Genomic DNA, 20,873 nt, shown 5'->3' with positions numbered 1-20,873 from the left:
ACGGTTCACGTGACTTTGGGGGGACTTGTGCCACAGGGAGACCTTCTTGCCATAGAACTGGATGTAGTGAGCCCACGCTTAAGGCTTAGATATGCCCCTGGCCTGTGACAATGAGTAGCTCAGAGGAGGCTTGAAGGAAGCTGTGGAATTGACAATCCCAGTGCAGATCTGCCGGACGTTTCCAAGAATGGGCAAGTTGTGCAAAGGCTTCTTTACTTGACATGGGTGGATGGAATGGACTTATCAAGCCCTCAAAGTGCTGAATTTGCAGATGAACATACAAATTACTTGAGGTCTTGGGGGTGGGGAGTTATGTAAAGAAAATGCAGAACAGACCCAGACCAAGGAAATTCAGAAAATGGCATATTCTTACCACTGCTTTCTACATCTGAACTCTCTGAGCATTTCTCCTCTGTGTGTGTGTGTCTGTCACTGAGCTGTGAAGAAGTAAACCAAAAAGGAAACCATTCCGTAGATTAGAATAGAATATATGCTTGATTTTTCCTATTGTCTGAGCCTTCCGTCTCCTCCCATTGACCCAAGAAAAAAGAAGACCCACACTACTTATTAATGGGGCCATATACATGCTGTAGCACTTTTACTAATCTCACGTCCTTTATTTTTTATGGTGGCCAGCCTGAAGTTTACAGCATTCTTCATAAGCAATATAACGCAAAGCCAAACTCCCAGTCAGCAACTAGGAAAAGTAACCTAAGAACACTAGACTAGCATGAAAGACTTACTGATATTTGCTATGTTTCAAAGTAGCAGCCGTGTTAGTCTGTATCCGCAAAAAGAACAGGAGTACTTGTGGCACCTTAGAGACTAACAAATTTATTTGAGCATAAGCTTCCGTGAGCTACAGCTCACTTCATCGGATGCATGTAGTGGAAAATACAGTGGGGAGATTTTATATACACAGAGAACATGAAACAATGGGTGTTACCATAATGGATTTTTTAAAATGCAAACAGATGGACATCATACCAAAAGGACTGACAGTAAAAAATCCATTATGGTAACACCCATTGCTTCATGTTCTCTGTGTATATAAAATCTCCCCACTGTCTTTTCCACTACATGCATCCAATGAAGTGAGCTGTAGCTCACGGAAGCTTATGCTCAAATAAATTTGTTAGTCTCTAAGGTGCCACAAATCCTCCTTTTCTTTTTGCTGATATTTGCTATCTAGCGTTGGGAGCACAGCAGCAGGGAAGATGGTCTCGTGGTCAAGGCAGGACTGGGACTTAGGAGATCTGCATTCAGTTCCTGACTCTGCCACAGATTATATGAACGTGGGTGAAAAATCACAAAAATTCTCTGTATTAGGGACGGTAATATCTTGTTTTTTCCCATTCTTAGCCTGTCTTTTCTATTTAGACTGGAAGCTGATCAAGGCAGGGTCTGTTTCTTTCTATGCGCTTATTCAATGCCTAGGACAGTGGCACTTGATTTCAGTTGGATCTTCTAGGTACTAGTGTGCTATGAATAATAATGATAACTTGAATCTCTCTTTCACAGCAATTATCAGATCCTTCCAGCCTATATTGGTATCACGTCTAGACCCAGATTCTCGAAGGAATACAATCAATGAGATAACTAAACGAGCAACATCAGGAGGCCAGTGGCCACAGGTAAAATAGGCTGTAAAGTGTCAGTTTTCCTTTTAAATTGTGAAGCTTAAGGCTTAAAAGTCCCATTCAGTTGGACACTTGCCTGTAGCTGTAACTTTCAAACCAAAAGAGACATCATCAACCCTTCTGGGTTTATAAAAGGCTTTTAAATAAGAAAGGGGGTTCCGGCGTAATTACTCTTGAGTGACTGAGGAATCAATTCAGAACCCAAACGTACTAACAACTTGTAAAAAATATATGTCAAGAACACTCACAGGGATGCTTTTTTCCCCCCTCTCCCTGCCCCGAAGTTTGGGGCCTTGAGCCTGTTGACCAGGTTGCTTGAAACTTAGTAGGCATTTAGCTTCACCTGTATTTTGGAAGCCACTTTACCATCTGTGTTCGAGCTCAGCATGAGAATAATGGATATCAGCACTGCACACCTACTCGCTTATGGTAACTTTTCAGCACCACGCTGTTTCTCTGCTTCTAGGACTACATTATCTTCCCAGCCTGAGTAGCTGGATGCTGGGGACCTCCATGGAGAGAGTAGTGTTTGGAGGAGCAGCTCCACAGATACTGTGCCAGGCCAAGGGCTGGGATGGGCCCTGGAGCCTTCGCACACCCCATTCTTCTTGGAAGAGCAAAGCCTAAAGGATCCCTGACGAAGCTGATTCTCTAGTTCTGACCTCTGCCCACTGCTGCCCTGTCATAAAACCCCCTGACTGACAATGCACAGGGAGCCTCACACAACTGAACTCCCGAGGACAATTTGACCAAATCCTGAGCCTGTCCTATCCCACGCATTGGAATGGCACCTCTTCTATTGTGTGTGGAGATCTTAAAGGCAGAGGAGCATCCAAGGTAGAAATCTGCCCTGATCTCGTGCGTGTGCCTGTGTTTGTTTTTGTTTTCAGTGACTGAGAGAACAAATTCAGTGGCTGAAATATCATGAGATCTATTTTTCTCAGAGCAGGTCACTTCCTGGATGATTGAAACATCATGAGGAAACTAGCTATCAGTTTATTTTTTGTTCCATAACTGGCTTCCTGAAGCAAAAATAAAAAGCTTGTGAAAAGTCAGAGATGCCAATAGCAAGATATTTGTGTTTTTGTTGAACCGGAATGCACAGCCCTAATGATAAAGGGGCAGTCGGGACAGCCAGCAGCCATAGATCCCCATTTCCAGGAAACAGAAAACCAAAACACATGTCATTTTCTCCCTGGGATGAGATTACTTAAATGTACCATGCATCATTTTCATTTCACAAGCAGCTTGCTCCAGGTTCTTTAGTTAGGATTTAAGCTTCTTTAATTTGACTCACAGGTGCATGTTCAAATTTTCATTACGCATTCTTACAGCCGTCTTGGTTGTTTTTCTATTTGTCACAGGTATGGAACTCTGCTACGCAGGCATTTTAATCAAACACTCTGGTCATGTCTAGGAAAGCTTTTGAGTAATGCTGTGCTTAGAAATGGAGATGTGATTGAGCCAGTGCAGTTCATTTTCCTGGAGGAAATGCGTGGTTGGATGGAATATAGACCAGGTGCACCAGAGCTCTGCTGAAGACAGGGGGCAGACACAGTGGTGGCTTTAAGACCGTTTTGCACTATCCCAATCCCCAGAGGTATTGGGTTCTGTTTCGGCTTGTGGCATAAATTAGAGTAGACTCGTGGATTCCCAGTTTACCAACAAGGAAGCTGAGGCATAGCTATGTGACCAACCCGAGGTTGTGGAGTGAGTCAGCGGCCAAGCTGGGAATGTAGTCCGTGCTTACTGACTCCCAGTCCTGTGTGTTATCCTTCTCTTTTTTGGAGGAATCTGACTGTAAACATGTTTTCACCACATAGTCTAAAATATCTAGGGCCAAATGCTGCCACTGTTACGTGGGTGCAGTGGAGGAGAAAGCAGGGGCCCCTTCCCTTAGAACAGTACGCATCAACAGAAGAACACCCCTGTTAGCAACAAAGGGGCCCAGCTGTTGTTTCCCCTGTACTCCTTAGCGCAAATTAGGCATGACCTGGTTAGAGTGCTTTGTCTGTTCTCAGCATGTGTGCTGAGGTAAGTGGCATGTGCTAGCCAGGAGCACATGTGGCTGCTCCCAGTTTCTTTTAGGTTCTCAAAGGGTGGTTCTCTTGGTTGCATTTGTCTACTTGATTCTGGAGGTAGGAATATGAAAATTTCTCTCTGGGCACCAGCCTCATGTCCTTTATGTATCAGTTTTCATGCCCAGGTACCTAGGCAACAATTTTTGTTCTGGTTGTACTATGGTTGGTACAGGAATGGTCATGTGTGTACCACCTTTGTGCTTCCTCTATCCTTGGAGCTGCCCCTCTGTCATACATTAGAGCATCCTTGGGGTTGCTCTAACTTACATCTACCTACCTATGGCCCCAAGCAGAGTATCACTGGAGCACAGGGATGCCTTGGGCATGCCTTCTTTTCCCCCAGCCATGCCCTGTGCACTAGGAGGGAGTGAAGTAGGAGCATCTCTTTGTAATTTTTGCTACAATGACACTATTTAGGAGTTGCATGTTCTTGCCCAGAGAGTTCAGAGTTCCAATAGGTGTTGCTAGAGTGCCCTGAAAAGACGAAGCTGCTGGTGTGCTCTATGTTCCTTGAAGGGTTGGCTGTGCTGTGTCATACTGTATCTCCTTCTAGTCCCATTGCTTCCGAAGATGATTCTAAGACCTCCTGGGTATCCAGTGTATCTGATCCTTCCAGGCTCCAAAGCCATTCAGTAGCATGTAATGCTTTCAGAAGTCCTCACATCACAAATGCCCCCACCCTAAGTCTGTGTTTTGCTGTTGCCCCTTGATCCGTGATCATACCCTCACAGTTGGCATCTGAGCTCGTGTTGATAGCATCTGCGTCGGTGAGTGCTTGAGTGCCTCCTGTGCACTTGATGTCAACCCAGACTCAACGTTCATTCAGCTTACAGATCTGTAAGGAGCGTCTGGAAGAGAAAGAAACAATCGCTCATTCTTTCCAACACTAGATACTGCAAGGGAAACATTGGAGGCCTTTTGTGCTCTGCTTCAGACTTGACAAAGACCTTCCCAGAAGTTCCCTCTCTTACAAAGCATTTGTTTCCAAATCCAGACGAATAAAATTGCTGTCAGTCACTGGCATCCTTCACTAGTTCTTTCATTTCCTTGCTGACAAAGTGATAAAGTTGTGGTGCAGTATCAGGGCTCATCGGCAGCTCAGAGAGCTTGAATAAGAAGTCACACCTTCAGGCATGTATAAGTTGTTAAGGCAGAAGTATAAAGTATATGTATGTAAATATATATACACTTTTTTCCATCCAAGGTACTGATTTTCCCAGAAGGCACCTGTACAAATCGTTCTTGCCTGATCACCTTTAAACAAGGTGAGAGACATTGTGTTGCATGTATTTTGTTAGAAAATCATGGACAGGCATGATTTACAAAGTCACTTCATCAGTTTGTAAATATATTAATTTGGACCAGTGGGTTTCTTTTGTTTATTTACAGTCTGCAAGGGTACTGTCAAGTCAAGGATGTTTAAAAAGCCACTTTTCTTCACCTGTGCTGCTAGTAACACCTTAGATTATTAAAACTGTTTTTAAAACCTCTACTACTTTATACCATTTGCTGTGAATTTATTTTTTCAATTTCCAGCAGCTTGTAGAATGATAATAGACTAGTTAGTTACACTTTGTTTCTGGGCAGCTTCTAGACAATTTAACTGTGTCTTTTTCATGCTTTAGAGCAATGATTCAATAGTTGTGTAGTTTACAGGAATGTCTATTTAGTTTTATGTAAAGCATCTTCATTAAAATTAAAAATAAACAGTGGAAACCCATTTTCACAAAACCTACTTCTGGGAGATTTGACCTGACAATGTTCCTGTAATTTGAGGTGCATTTGTTTTTTATTTAGTTAACCCCTAACATTTAATATACTTAGTAATGCTTCAAATGCATAAACTACTCGGAATTTTACTGGTTCCTACAGGATAATTAATAATTGCATTTATTTTGGTTTAGTTTCATAATAGTAGTCTTGTAATTTTTTGAAATTTAGAGCTGAGCAACTAACTGAAGTAATCTCAGTGCTTCAGTGTATATTTGTTCAGGTAGTAATGAAAAAAATAAAAAAAATCTTTGTCATGCAGCTGATTTATGAAATCTACTCTGGTTCATATTTAGCAGGATTAGCAGAACAGATTATTGGCTGCACAGAATAGATATTCTATAATGGCACTGTCTAGTAGAAAGTGGTCTTTGCTGCTGCTTGCTTACCAAAGCTATGCTGGTTTCCCACGTTATGTTGTTGAAAAAACAGCTCCTTATTCCAAAGTCACACAATGCTAGTATAGGCACCTATGTGACTAAATAAGGACCATAAGCATTATGTGACCATCTTGACTGTCATTCTCCCCAATGGTCATGTGAACATGTAGCCAATATTATTCCCTTGGTGACTGGAGAGACAAGATGGGTAATATCTTTTACTACCTCACTCACCTTGTCTCTCTAATGTCCTGGGACCAACATGGCTGCAACAACACGGACTATGTCCCTTGGGAACTGACGTTCATTCAGGTGGGAGAAAATTAGTTCAAAATAATCCACAAATCTGAGGGAATCACTTCTCTCTGACCTAAAACTCTGTTCTGGTAGAAGAGAGGATCTCCTTTATCTGGAATCTGACTAGTCATGCTTTTAAAAAATAACTGTGAGGGGATAATTTTTCTTTTCTTTTTTTTGTTTCCCCATTACGTTTTATTTGTCCTCCAGTCCTCCCTTGTCTTAATCACTAAGAATTTTAAGTGATTATGTTTGTATATTAAAAAGTGATTTGTGGTTACAGGAGCCTTTATTCCAGGAGTTCCCGTGCAACCGGTGCTGCTCCGATATCCAAACAAACTGGTGAGTAGAACATTCTCCTTTTTGCAACTTACAAAGCTAGAAATCAAAACATTCTTAAAAGACACACAGGTTCTAGGCAGTCCATTGTCATCAAGTTTAAAGGCATTCCTAGAGGCCCCAGCTGCTTTGCCTTAAAGGGTTGGCTGAGAATTCCCCTGAGACAGGGGAATCCTCCAGTGATGCAAAACTAGCGTAGCTCGCTCTACTGCATCGTTCTTCTTCCTTCTTGGTGTGGCAAGACTGAGGGGCTATCCTAGGACTGTGGGGGCAGAAAGGTTGCTTAGTCTTCTACTCATGGCTGCACCAAGATTGCACTTGGCACATCTGAAGATTGAGGGCCTACCAGTGTAATACAGTAGAAAGTGCTTAAGAAATTAAATACTACTTTAAGAGCACTCTTGCTATATTTTGTTTACTAGGGGTGAAAAGCAAATTTGTAACAGTAATGTACAACATGTTCCCTTTGATTGACTGCAAGCAACATGGAAGCAATTCCCTCAAACTACGTCTTATTGTTTGGGGAGTGCTTAGTCTTTGCTTTTCATACTTCTACATACGTTTTCCAAATACAAATGAGCTTACTGCATTCTTCCTAATATTGAAGCAACCAGTGTAGCATGTGCTTTGGAAATGTCCCGTTTAGCGCTTCAGTATTAGTATTTGGTTTTGCAATGTCTTGTAAAAAATTGAAAACAACAACCCAATTGTTTTTAATACACTTTTTCCATATTCTAGCAGATACAAATAAATTTACCATAAGAAACGCTTATGTCCTCCTCCAGTGCAGTTATGTTATGCCGCCGGCCCAATTAAATTATTTAGAATAATAAACTCTGCTTTCCTTTTTGTCGTTTCACACTCGTTAAATTAATTGTAATATGTCATAACTTGATTAGCTTTGCGACAGAAACCGTGTTTTATCTGTGTTCTGTAAAGCTGCATGCCAACTTCTGGTTATGTATCTTTCACAGTAATGTGGGGGGGAGACCAATTGTGACCCATTAAGAGAAACAACCTTTGAAATAGTTTCATAAGATAATTACTAGAAGGCCGCAAATAAAGAGAGTGCACTGCCTCTCACTAACCCTTTTTATTAGGCGTGCATGGAATTTTAAGAATTGTCCTCGATTGCACATCTGGTTCCAGCCTGCTGAAATACTTATGTGGCTGATAAACTTGAGGATACTTTTAATCCTCGATTCACGTATGTAATTCCCATACTACTACTTCCTCTGTCTGATATGTGGGGCAAAAATCACTGCCACTCTTCTCACATGTACATAAGAATAATAGTTTGCATTGCATCCAAGAAACTCAAGAAACGTACATATATAAAAATGAACTTCCCTTCACAACACGAGTGAGGAAGGTAGGGTAAATGTTACCCCTAGTTTACAGATGAAGAAACTGAGACAATTTGTCCGAGGTCCCATAGGGGGTGAGTAGCAGAGCTGGGAATAGAATTCTGGTCTCTTCGCTCTTACTTCTATGTTTTAATAAAAAAAACCAAAACACTCTTTCATTTTTTCTCCCTCCTCTGAATTGTCCCATATCAAAGAATGCCACCAGTGCAGTGGCTGCATCAGACCCCAATGACAAGGTGGCAAAAGTCAACAGGAGTGAATACTGAAGGAAGAACAAAGTCCTTTAATATTTACACAGCTAAATGTTTTACATCAGATTGGAAGTAAGCTGACTAAAGCCATGGCCTCCTGAATATAATTAGATCCTGATCCAAAGCTTACTGAAATCGCTGGAAAGGTTCCCTTTGACTTCAGTGGGCCTATACTGGACTTGGCTAAGATCCTGGCCCTATTAAAATCAATGGAAGTTTTGCCATGGACTTTAGTGGGGCCAGGAGATCACCCTGGTCTTAAATAAACATATAATTAAATACATTTTTCTCATTACCTGTCACAGCTAATTAAGGTAACTTTCATTCCTTACGAGCAGGCAGCTACAAGCATTTAGCATATGGGAATTTGGGGACTTCTGATTCAGTTTTACTTCCACTCTCCACCACCCTATCTTTCCAAGTTTTTGTAGCTGTTAGAGCAATTCTTCTCCCTGAGTAAGCTCAAAAAACCCCCAAGGCAGACATTTAATGCTCTTCATTGTAATTAATTAAGCTGAAATAGATGTGCTTGTATTTGTGGTCCGGGTGATGTGCTCTTCTTCCCTGAGGCTTAATTTATGACTGCTGTAATACACCTAACTTACAGTGGTGTAGGCTAGTACACTCCTGTTTTTCTGCTGCCTGTGTGCCACCCCTCTTTCTCTCCCCACCACCACCAGAAGGATCAAACATTTTTGAGGTGGGGGCCGGGGAGTGGGATCACTTGTGTCCTGTGTCTTTTAGGGCAGGTCTATGCTACTGCTTAAGTCGACCTAACTTACGTTGCTCAGGGGCGTGAAAAAGCACCCCCCACCCCGAGCGATGCAAGTTTTGCCCTATATACGTTCTCCTGCCGACACAGCTTCCGCTTCCCACCGAGGTGGAGTAATTATGCCGATGGGAGAGCACTCACCTGTTGGCGTAGCACATCTCCACCAGGCACGCTACAGCGGTGCAGCTGTGCCAGTGTAGCACTGTGGCTTAGACTTGCCCTTAGATGCCAGTACTCTCCTCTGATGGTGTTTCCCCCCAGTTACCACAGTGGGACCCACACCTGTGTTGGTGAACTTTCGCCCCCCACCTTTTTTTTCTAAGCCTTCTTCCCATGCGGTTAACTCGCGAAGCGTATGATTACGATGCTAGACATGAGTGTAATTTTACTACTGCAACAGGGTGTAGAACGATGTCCTTCAGCTGACTTCCGCAGGGAAGTTGCCAACATTTCATTACATGCCCATTGCAACATAGTGTGTAGGTTCAAATTAAGTTAGGGGGCAAAGGCCCAGTGCAGTTCACAATAGGTTTTTTATTAAGAATAAGAGGATTGGAAAATCAGTTTTTTGGTAGTTTTGTTTGGAGGAAATGAAGGGTGCACAAGTAAATGTTACAGCAGGAAGGGGCAGAAATTCCAGGTGGGAGACAGAAGTTACTGTACACACGGAAGATTACAGAAATTGTTTTCCCCACTTGAAGGTACCAGACAAGTAGCATGCCACCATTTCTGTTGTGGCGTTTGACAGTAAAAGAAGTCGATTGAATGCTTGTAAGACCTCGCATAAAAGTCTCTTAAAAACTTGCTAACTTTTTCTTGGAGAATGTCAATTCATTATTAGCCGTGTCTTCCATAAGTTCCTGCACTTAATAGAGGGGATACTTAGATGAATTTAGGGAGTGAAATTACACAGTATAAAGTAACTGGCAAGTTTTTGCTTTCACAAGTTAGCAATACGTTATTACTTAGCTTCTAAGCTGCTTGGGGTAGGGTGTTTTTTCCTCTTGTGTTTGTACAACGCCTTGCACAGCTTGCTCCTGGGCTTCGATTAGGGCTCCACAGTACAAACCACAATAATAATTAAACAGTTTAAAATCTGTAGAGTACATCTTTTTGTTTGTTTGTTGAGAATCTGTCTCTGGAAAATAGGTTGATAAAATAGGTGTTGCAAGATATAGTAATGAAGAAAAACTATGGTTGATTATTCATATGAATTTTTTTGTCTTGTCACACATTTAAAAGGCATTTTTATCATTTTTCATGATAAGCAGAAGTAATCTTAAAAATGTGCTTATCCTTTTAATAGTTTTGATAATGCAGCATTATGTGTTCATGCAGCATACGCTATGCATGGTTTTAGTCCTGAATTTAAGGATGTGTAGTTTGCAATAGGCATCAGAATCTTGATCAGTTGTGGTAACATGCAAAGTATCCAAACTTCCTTTGCAGTAGCTTTTGTGTAAACCGTCTATAAATACAGCTCAGTGTGTTGGACCAACACTGAGTGGGTTGATAGCTGGGCCATATGAAGCTGTATTTTCTTTACCTATTTAGTGAGGCTTGTCACAGTCCAGGGCAGGCACCTGCATCTGTATTCCCCCTTCATAGTCCAGCAAGAGCACCCATTCGCAGGGTTCCAGCTCCACAACCATCATCTCTTGGGCAGAGACATGCATCTCTCTCCTTCCTGTCCTGGGTATTTCCAGGCTGCACAGATCCCTTCCTACACTGTGAATTCCCCAGCAAGGCAGAGTGCCTCAGCAGGCCTGCTCTGCCTTCCTTCCTCGGGGGCTATAAGCAGCATAATTGCCCACAGTTAAGTTACCACCCAGCTCTTCTTGAGCAAGCACCTTTAAGGTGAAAGTATTACAGAGAAAGTACATTAAAAACAATAAAAGAATCTACACACATGCTAATACGCTTACCAGAGATCACCTCAGCTCCAGCAAGGGCTCTGGCAGGTAAAACAGTCTTTCAGACCCCACCAAAGGGTTTGCTGTGGTCATAAGTTCATAGCTGCTGTTAGCTCAAAACAAGCACCCCATGAATCTGTAAGTCATTGCTGTGTGCAGTTTGGGTCTTTGATCTGGGAATAGGCAATTTGTAGACCATGGGTGTCCTCCTCAGGGCGAAGCTTCAAAAGGCTGAGTTCTTGCATAACTGAAGGGGGCACATTTGCCTGTATACGTCCCCCTAGAGATTTCCTGGAAACTCACTTAACTTTAAAAGTTCAAATAGTTTCAAATAGTCCTTTGAAGCCCCTAACATTTCCCATGCTTTGCATTAATCCTGTCTTCCCCCAGAGACATTAGATACAATCCCACAATAGTACATCAGTGTTTGCATTTTTAATGCAATGAACTACTCTTATTCTTAAACTTGATTCAGTAAGGTTTAACTTCATCCTATAATGTTTCTCCAGGGTATTGCAGGAAATTGCCATATTTGTTCACAAGGCTGTCCAAATATGTTTGTGTTCCTTAATTCCTCCAGTCGTGTTGTTCCATACACAATTGATCAGGTACCCAGTTCATTCCCACAGTTTTCAGAGTGGCAGCTGTGTTAGTCTGTAGCAGCAAAAAGAATGAGGAGTACTTGTGGCACTTTAGAGACTAACAAATTTGTTACTCTAAGGTGCCACAAGTACTTCTCATTCCCACAGTGTTTCAAAGCAGAATCCTCCTTCAGAGACCCAGGAATGGGAATCACTTGTGTAGCATTTGAGAGCTAATGTAAGAAGCCAGGGTCTTTTTAGCATCAAACCTGGGCTGTTGCTACTCGGGCTGTGAAATCCCTGGTAGCTGGTCTCTTTGGTTTTAGATGCAGCTTAAGTAAAACAGTAAGCAAAAGTAGTTTGATTATAGCGGAAGTTGGAAGTTTTCTGCCAAGCCACAGTGTCCGCCTCTTGAATCTCAGATTTCCCCAAAGTACATCAAAAATTCTGCTGGTGTTCTCTTCTGTTAAGATTCCAGTATTTTATCACAGCAAGGTTCGGCAAACGAGGTCAAAAGGGAAAAAACAGGCAAGAAGGCCATAACCCAATTGAACATATGGTCAGACCTTGTTATTTTGAATCAGTTTGTACCTTCTTACAAGCGTATTTTCTATAGTAACTTCTCTGGCATACAGAGGTAGACAAAGTCTTTTTTCAAATGCATGAAATTGATACCATGAGGTGATCACTGCAGCTATCTTAATGGAGAGTGCTTTTAATACATAAGTGGCTTTGATCAAGCGATGTAAAAATGTTGCCTCCATCTATAATATAAATGCTCCCTTTGTCTGTTTACTTGTGTGACAGTTTTGTCAGTCCCTTGCTTAATAATGGAACAGTATAGATACAATGAACTTTGACGACAAACACCTTTCTGTTCCTGCTAGCCCTGCAGAGCCAATACAGCTGTAAGTGATTGAGCAGGGTTCTAGTCTTCCTCATGCAGCACCAGTGGAATTCAGCTGCATTCCTGTTGTAGAATTTTTATTAATTGATGATGTGGAAGAGGCAAAAAGAGGAAGTTACTTTTCACATCCCAGGCTGAGTTTGATCATTCTAAGGGCAATGGGCAGGAGGGGACAGGCAATAAAGGGAGGGGAAGCATGGGCTAGTTGTGTTTGGGGAATGGCCAGCAAGTCAGAGATCTGAGTTCCATTCCTGCCTTTGCCACTGGTATGCTGAATGTATCTACATCTTGCCTTGCCTTAGCCTGCCCACCTGTCACATGGGGATAGTGATGTTTTGTAAAGCACTTTGACATCTATGGATGGAAGTAGATTAGTACAGAGTTTTAAAACTTAAAAAAAACACCAGATCATTTATAAAGAGGAAATGACCTTAAAGACAACAGTCATTGTACGGAAGTTGGAGGAGGAAGCTAAAAGTATAAAAAGCAGTTTAATGAGGCAGTCAGTAAATTCAGGGTGTTGAGAATAAGGTATAAATTGGCAATCTTGTCCATAAAATATTAATAGGGTAAATCTGTGTCCTTATAAATGAGAAGTTTGAAAATGTATTAAGCAGCTTTACAGAGTTAAAAAGTGAAATACTATAGGTAAATTAGCCTTTCTTGGATTTACAAAGTACATAAGAATGGTCATACTAGGTCAGACCAATGTCCATCTCGCCCAGTATCCTGTCTTCCAACAGTGGCCAATGGCAGGTGCCCCAGAGGGAATGAACAGAACAGGTAATCATCAAGTGATCCATCCCCTGTCACCCATTCCCAGCTTCTGGCAAACAGAGGCTAGGGACACTTTAGAGCATGGTTTTGGTAAATTTTAATCTACAGTATAGTCATCCTCTATTTATGAGAACTAGGGTAAATGTGCACCACATTTTGTTTCTGTTTAGGGCTCCTTTTCTTTCTAACCATGCTCAGTACGGATGTGATGGTGGGAAGATAAGAACAGCCTGCAACAACAATTTAAAAAAATCATTTCAACTAAGCTGTGATTATCCCTGGTCTGATTCTATACAAGATGATTGGGAAAAGAAAAAAATATGGGCTTGTGCCTTTCTTTAGCTTCTTTGTGCTGTATAAAGAAGGCCTGAAATACACTGTTGGTGGTTTTTGTTTTTAAAATTTCTGTATGTTTCTACACTAGAAATTCCGATGCTGTCTAGATTCTAATAATAGAACCCTTAATAGATTCTAAGGCCAGAAGGGACCATACTGAATATCTAGTGTGATCTGTATAACACAGGCCATAGAATTTCCCCAAAATAATTCCTACAGGAGATCTTTTAGAAAAACATCCAATCTTGATTTCAAAAATGTCAGTGATGGAAAGTCCACCACAACCCTTGGTAAATTGTTCTGATGGTTAATTACCCGCCCAATCAAAAATTTACGCCTTATGTCCAGTCTGAATTTGTCTGGCTTCAACTTCCGGTCTAGGCTGGAAGACCCTTTGATGACTGGAGAGCCTTGTGTAAATGATGAGATCACGCGTGCTAAAGGAGTAAAAATAGTATAAAAAATATCCTATAAAAAATACTACTGTTAAGTGAGAGAAGATAATCTTCGTCAGACTGTTTAAAATAACATCTGTTTGACCTCAGGGATTAATATTTCAGAATAAATGAAACATTTGTTGAAGATTCCACATTTGTGTCCCCTGCTTTAGGGAGATAAGAGCTTAGTGCCTCTCACTGGTCCTCCAGCAAAACCACAGAAGATCAAGGCTTCACATTCCTAACATTTCTATGATGAAAAAACAAGCAGAATTTGTTCTTAATTAAACCAAACAAACTGACCCAGCCTTTCAGGCCCTAAAGTAGCACAAGCCCCTCAACTCCCCCCGCCCCTCCCCTTTTGGTATCCTTTGTAGGTCAACTTTAAAACACTGGAGTGAAGCAGTAATAAAGGATTGGTTTTGCATAAATGGAAGGCATTCCTTTCTAAAGCAGGAATTAGGCAAGACCATGTATACCCTAGAACGATGTTCTGGCACAGCTAGTGCTGTGATCTCAAGCAGAACTACCAAACCACGCTGTAAAGCTGCTGTTCCTGGAAGACAAGGAGTAGATTATAATTAGGGCCTTTTATAGAGCTCATGTCAACTCCCAGTGAAGTCTTTTAATGGGAGCTCAGTAAGAATCTAGGTGATGTAAAACATCAGTCAGTACAAAATTGCGTGGGCAAACTAATGCATGGGTTCAATCTTTTCTCTTGGCACACTTGTTTCCTTTTTCATATGACAAAAATGCAGCTGGTGAAGATATTTATAAGGCTAAGGATTCTGGTCACATTAACGTTCTTTTCTTTTTTAATAAGACAGTAAAACATCCTCTGCTTCACAATTGTATGCTTATAATTTTCTGTTGTATCATGTCTGTTCTCCCCTCTGGCTTGACTTGTCATACATTTCTGTTTTTTTGTTTTTTGTTAGGATACTGTGACCTGGACATGGCAAGGCTATTCATTGTAAGTTTCCTAACTGTATTAAAAACCATATACAGGAACTTCTCCTATTAATAAATACACTGGCAATGAGCAAACCAGCCCTGTTAAGTCCACAGGAACACATTTCTTGGTTTCTTCTTCTAATGGCATGTATTTGGGGGGTCACACTGACATTATGTGAGAGGCTCCAATGTTTAATCTTTTAGTAGATAGAGCACTAAACTGGTGTTCAAGACACCTGGGTCTGTTCCTGACCCTGCCACTGGTTTGCTGGATGACTTTGGGCAAATAACTTACTCTCTCTGTGCCTCAGTCTCCCCATCTATTAAAAAGGGGATAATTTTCTTTGTAAAGAGCTTTGAGATCTACTGATAAAAAGAGCTAGGTATTATTATGGCAGCAAATTTTGTACTTGTTTTATTTTTCTGTCCTATAAGGATCTGTCATTTTCCAGTTATATGACCCTGAGGATCCTCTTGCTTATACTGGTCTCAATCTGGAGTCACTCCAGTGAAGTCAGGAGTTTTAAGCTGGTGTGCAAAGAGTGAAAGTGGAGGAAAACCGAGCCCTATTGTATGTGTAGCTGCAGGTGCATTGCATTCGTAACATTTCTCGAATAATTCTTTCCAGTTATTCTAGCATTAAATTTTATAAATGCAAAGGTTCTGCCCCTGCAGTAGAGTGTCCAGTGAATAGTCTAAGGCTTGACTGCTTACAGACTTTTGCAATGTAGTTAGATCCGAATGGTTCCCACAGATAGTAAAAAAAATGTTCAATTCTGGATTTTCTGGTTGCTTGTAACACTAGAATAATAACTGTTATAGAAGAGAAAAATGTTGCAGTTAAATAACTGCATATTGTCAAAAGTTGATTTGGTTAGTCTTCTCCTTGCTTTTGTTTTTTTCACGTGTTACAATGAAGCAGACATGGAAGTGAAATTCTTAAAGTTTATGTTTCCTTTTTCTTTTGGACTGTCACTACTGAAAAATCACAGGCATCAGCAACTTACTTTATTTTTATCTTCTTTGGTGCCATTTTAACCTCCAGCATACTCATTTCTCTGTCTGACTTGAAGTTTCACCCCAACATACAGTAGATAAAGAGGCCAGGACATAGCAAACATCTCTTCCTCTCCTCCATCAGATACAGAGAGACGTTCTTTCTATATTCAGACCCTTACAGTACTTTTCATCTTGCACAATTAAACAAGAGTGCCTTTAGCTTTAGGAGATTCCAGTGAAGAGAGATCTCTTTGATTTCAGATACTAAAAGTGAAAACTCTTCAAGGGACACCCTCAGAGGCCAACAAAGGTCAATAGCTTAACGAAGGTGGCTTTCTAATAAGAATGATTCTAAATTGAGCTCATGCAATTGAGCATATTAAAGCTTAAATATTTGATGTCATATATTTTATTTATAAAACCTCAGTAGAAACATTGTGTATAGTTTTGTAAAATTCTTATAATTATATAGTAGTACTGAAATGAAAATGCATTAAAATTCCAATGTAGTATAGAATTTCTTTCCACATTTACATGAAATAACCAAGGAGAACTATACTTAAGTATATTTTAGGAACATTTTAGTCATGGTGCCCTCTGTCATTGGCTGATTCTAGTATTTACATATTTGATGCAGTCTTACCAGTTGAAGATCTAGTTCTTCTCATAGCTAATGAAGGAATTTCCTCTAATGTTTTGTCCAGCCTGGACACTGGTTCCAGAAAATTCCATTCACACAACTTGTACATGATAAAGATTTTCTTTTTTGAAAGTCGAGTAGAGAAAGTAGAATTTTCTTAATAGCAGCTAAGATTTAAGGCCAAGATTTTCAAAAACAGGTTCCTATAAACACTCCTAAGCAAGTGTCCTGATTTTTTTTTAAATTTTAATAGTCCCAGGCAACCACTGTCTTCGGTGTGAGTTGGTCCTGTGAAAATCCTTGGTTTTGTTCATATAATCGCATACTGGATTTGCTGTTGGAAGGATGGAATGTAGATTTTTTTTATAGGCTTTGAATGTGTGTGATTTTTACATGAGCCTTATTGCATACAGGTATTTTTTTTATCTTAGTTTATTACTTAGATGCTAAGGTAATAAAAATAATAAATACAGTGGATGGGTTTGTATTACCTCAAGTGGCTTGAGTCACTCAAGAAACTGCCCTTTCTTCCCCATAAACTTAAGAACTGTATTCAAGAACAATAAAACAGACACTTTACAAGAAGAACAGTCTTCACTTTCATGCAGATTACTTGAGACTCAATTTCTGAACCACTTTGAATGAAAGGAGTGTTACCGCAGTTACATCGATCATCTTTTCCTCTTCCTGGCCCTGGATTTAGGGCTAAGCATTATTTTTCTTGCCTTAAGAAACAAGTTGCATTTGAAGAGTGACACCTTGGATGTCACAGTCGTGGGCACACCAGAATATTAAGATTAATGAAAAGTATGGGTCAGATTTATCAGAGAAATAGGTGAAAAGATTGGGATATTGTAAACAGGCAGTCTGCAAAGGGACTTCAAGAACTGAATCCTCAAAATCTTACTTCCCATTCAGTTTGACTAATGTCAACATCAACAGTGTGCTTTCCCTTTGTTCCAGAGCATCTCTTCTATACAAAATTATTCTAGATCCTTGTAATTAGACCATATCCATCAAGTCATTTCTTAAGCCAATTATTTCACGTGTCCTAGGAAGGGATGATGCTAAAAAAGAATTTTCCAAATACATTTAAAAGAAAATGCTGGAAACAAATGGGTGCTAATGGGATCTGCCAGAATTGTATATCTGGGCACACAATTGCACAATACACATGGAAAAGCCCAGAACTTATTTAACAAAAGCATAAGTAAATGAACTGAATGGAGTTTTAAAAGGAACATGAGGATAAACTAATAGGATATTAAGTATCAGAGGGGTAGCCGTGTTAGCATGCGTCCACAAAAACAACGAGGAATCTGGTGGCACCTTAAAGACTAACAGATTTATTTGGGCATAAGCTTTCGTGGGTTAAAAAAACGCACTTCTTCAGATGCAGGGAGTGAAAATTACAGATGCAGGCATAAATATACTGACACATGAAGAGAAGGGAGTTACCTCACAAATGGAGAACCAGTGTTAACAAGGCCAATTCAGTTGGTGGATATGCTCCACTCCCAATAATTGATGACGAGGTGAGTTCAAAGAGAAACTGCAGAGCTGCAGTTCATTTGCAAATTTAACACCATTAATTTGGGCTTGAACAGGGACTGGGAGTGGCTGGCTCACTACAAAAGCAATTTTCCCTCTCTTGGTATTGACACCTCCTCATCAATTATTGGGAGTGGACAACATCCACCCTGACTGAATTGGCCTTGTTAACACTGGTTCTCCACTTGAAGAGAAGGGAGTTCTCTTACATGTGTCAGTATATTTATGCCTGCATCTGTAATTTTCACTCTATGCATCTGAAGTAGTGGGTTTTTTTAACCCATGAAAGCTTATGCCCAAACAAATCTGTTATTCTTTAAGGTGTCACCGGACTCCTTCTTGTTTTAATAGAATATTACTTTCTTTTTTAAAAGGACAACGTGAAATGGCATAGGTGGGTGTAAACACAGAGGTAAAACTGAAAACCTAGATTTAATACTTGAATAACTGAAAATGTAATCAAACCTTTTAAAGCTGCACTCCTTACTCAAATATGACATTTTTTTAAACTAGAAAGGAAACCTCTTTAGACTGATAATAGCATTAAAAAAAACCTCCCTCCATGGGGGCCAATTAGTAAACCAGAGAGTATGGGAGAATGACTAGCTCTATGTAGCAAGACTCTTTCTTCTGCTTCCCATACTGTGTTCCTCTGTTAGTTGCTCTCACTTCTCTTGCTGGCACAAACCCTTATGATGGCACAAACATTAGGATGTGACCAAAGAACTTAAGATTTGCCAGAGTAGATATGAGCACTGGTGGAAACATGACTGAAGGACTGAAGCAGACTTTGAGAGGAGAGGATGAAGGGAAGACGATTGGGGAAAAGCAGGGGTGGGGGTGAATGGGGAAGAATAGCGGGAAATGAGAGCAGAGGCGAAGGGGTGATTTAGACTCTGTAGGCCCTTGAATGAAATTTCATTATATCCTGAATAATGTCTCCCTTGTTACTCAATCTGGAAATAGTGGAGGAAGGTCTAATAAAAGAGCTAATCGATTGCATCTTACAGCGCTGGCATGCATTTGGTAGAGCACTTCTTGGCCCCTCCTGAAACCTGTCCACCCACATTCTGCTTTCACTCACTCCTTTTCTTTCAGAGGGGTAGCCATGTTAGTCTGTATCAGCAAAACAACAAGGAGTCCTTGTGGCACCTTAGAGACTAACACATTTATTAGGGCATAAGCTTTCGTGGGCTAGAACCCACTTCATCAGATGCATGGAGTGGAAAATACAGGAGCAGGTATAAATACATGAAAAGATGTGAGTTGCCTTATCAAGTGTGAGGTCAGTCTAACGAGACAATTCAATTGACAGCAGGATACCAAGGGAGGAAGAATAACTTTTGAAGTGGTAATGAGAGTGGCCCATTTCAGACCGTTGACAAGAAGGTGTGACTAACAGTAGGGGGAAATTAGTATTGGGGAAATTAGGTTTAGGTTTTGTAATGACCCAGCCACTCCCAGTCTTTATTCAGACCTAATCTGATGGTGTCCAGGTTTCAAATTAATTCCAGTTCTGCAGTTTCACGTTGGAGTCTGTTTTTGAAGTTTTTGTTGTTGAAGAATTGCCACTGTTAGGTCTGTTATTGAGTGACCAGGGAGTGACCTTTTGTGTCACTCTTTTAACTTGTGGGATAGGAGCCTAAAATTGTTTTATAAATTCAAGTCAGCTGTTTAAAATTCATAAGAAAGGTCCAGCTGGCCCTCCCACTCCACCACCTCTTCTCTCTCCCCGTCCTTCTCAGAAAACTCTTCCCAAACAGAATAAAGTTGTCTGTAGAATTTGCCTTTATTTAAGGTTACAAGTAAATGCTTCTCTCTTTCAGCTTGAAAGTGCTAACAGAATGAACATTTTTGCAGTCAAATGTGGAAGTGGTTAACTGTACCTCATTTCCCAACTTCCCCCGTGTTAAAACTTCATACTGCCTTTTAAAGCATTCAAGACCCAAAGTGCACTGGTGGTTTCTTGTTATAATAATGGTTAGCATTTAGATGGTACTGGAAATGTGAAAAATCCACATACCTGTAAAATCTTAACCAGTCCTCCCTCTGCTCCTGGGAGGGAAGTCAATAGGTAGTAGCCTCATTTTTCATATGGGAGAACAAACACACAGAGATGAAGCTCATACAGGGTGTAAGAGCCAGAGCCAAGGCTAAAACTCAGGATTTCCTGTTTGTCAAGCCACTAAACTTCACCGCTTACAAATTCATAGATTAAGTGCAGAAGGAACTGTTAGATCATCTAATCTGCCTTCCTGCATGACACAGACCAGTTACTTCTGTAATGAGCCAAACAGGTTGGGTTTGAATATCATCTTCCAGAAAGTCATCAAGTCATGATTCGCTGTGTCCCCTAATGCATCTTCAGCCACGTTTTTACAAAAAAACAAAATAATTGCTAGCAAGATGTGAACTCTCAACTTTATATAAAGCACGGTGAATGTGTGTGATAACTACATATATAGTGCTGTAAATGCATATGGCACTAGAAAGTGTAACATGTTCTCTGCTCCAAAGAACTTGCAGCATAAATACTAACTTTAATAGGAGCAGGAACCAGCGCTACGAGGAAGAAAACCTAAGGCAGCATCTCAAGAAAGCTCAGCTCAGGGCATATAGAGATTATTGCCAAAAATAGACACTGAAAAATGTTAACAAAAGGTATTTGCAAGTCAGCTGAAAGTAGATTACTTTTTAAAAAAAAATAAATCTTTTTCCCCCCTCCCCAGCAAACAACTTTGTGTGATGACTTTTTGCCAGCTGTTCACCAGGATAGAAATTGAGGTAAGAATTGGAGAAACGTTATTAAGTTTGGATTTTTTTGATAAACCTATTGTTCCTGTATTTTTTTTATCAATATCTACCAGTAAACAAATGTCTT

At 40.5% G+C, this 20,873-nt stretch overlaps 1 protein-coding gene across 1 annotated transcript in view; it reads left to right on the top strand.

The window, feature by feature from the left end:
* The window catches only part of LPCAT2 (lysophosphatidylcholine acyltransferase 2), a 49,204-nt gene that overhangs the window by 8,169 nt on the left and 20,162 nt on the right, over positions 1–20,873 (top strand). Inside the window, exons 4-8 of the mRNA XM_073307585.1 lie at positions 1,522–1,634; positions 4,926–4,986; positions 6,452–6,510; positions 14,787–14,821; positions 20,722–20,776. Coding sequence (XP_073163686.1) covers positions 1,522–1,634; positions 4,926–4,986; positions 6,452–6,510; positions 14,787–14,821; positions 20,722–20,776 — 323 coding nt within the window. The remainder of the gene's footprint in view (positions 1–1,521; positions 1,635–4,925; positions 4,987–6,451; positions 6,511–14,786; positions 14,822–20,721; positions 20,777–20,873) is intronic.

This window comes from Lepidochelys kempii, chromosome 12 (genome assembly GCF_965140265.1).
Source record: "Lepidochelys kempii isolate rLepKem1 chromosome 12, rLepKem1.hap2, whole genome shotgun sequence".
In the NCBI taxonomy this organism is placed as follows: domain Eukaryota; kingdom Metazoa; phylum Chordata; order Testudines; family Cheloniidae; genus Lepidochelys; species Lepidochelys kempii.
This window is presented reverse-complemented; position numbering and strand designations above follow the sequence as displayed.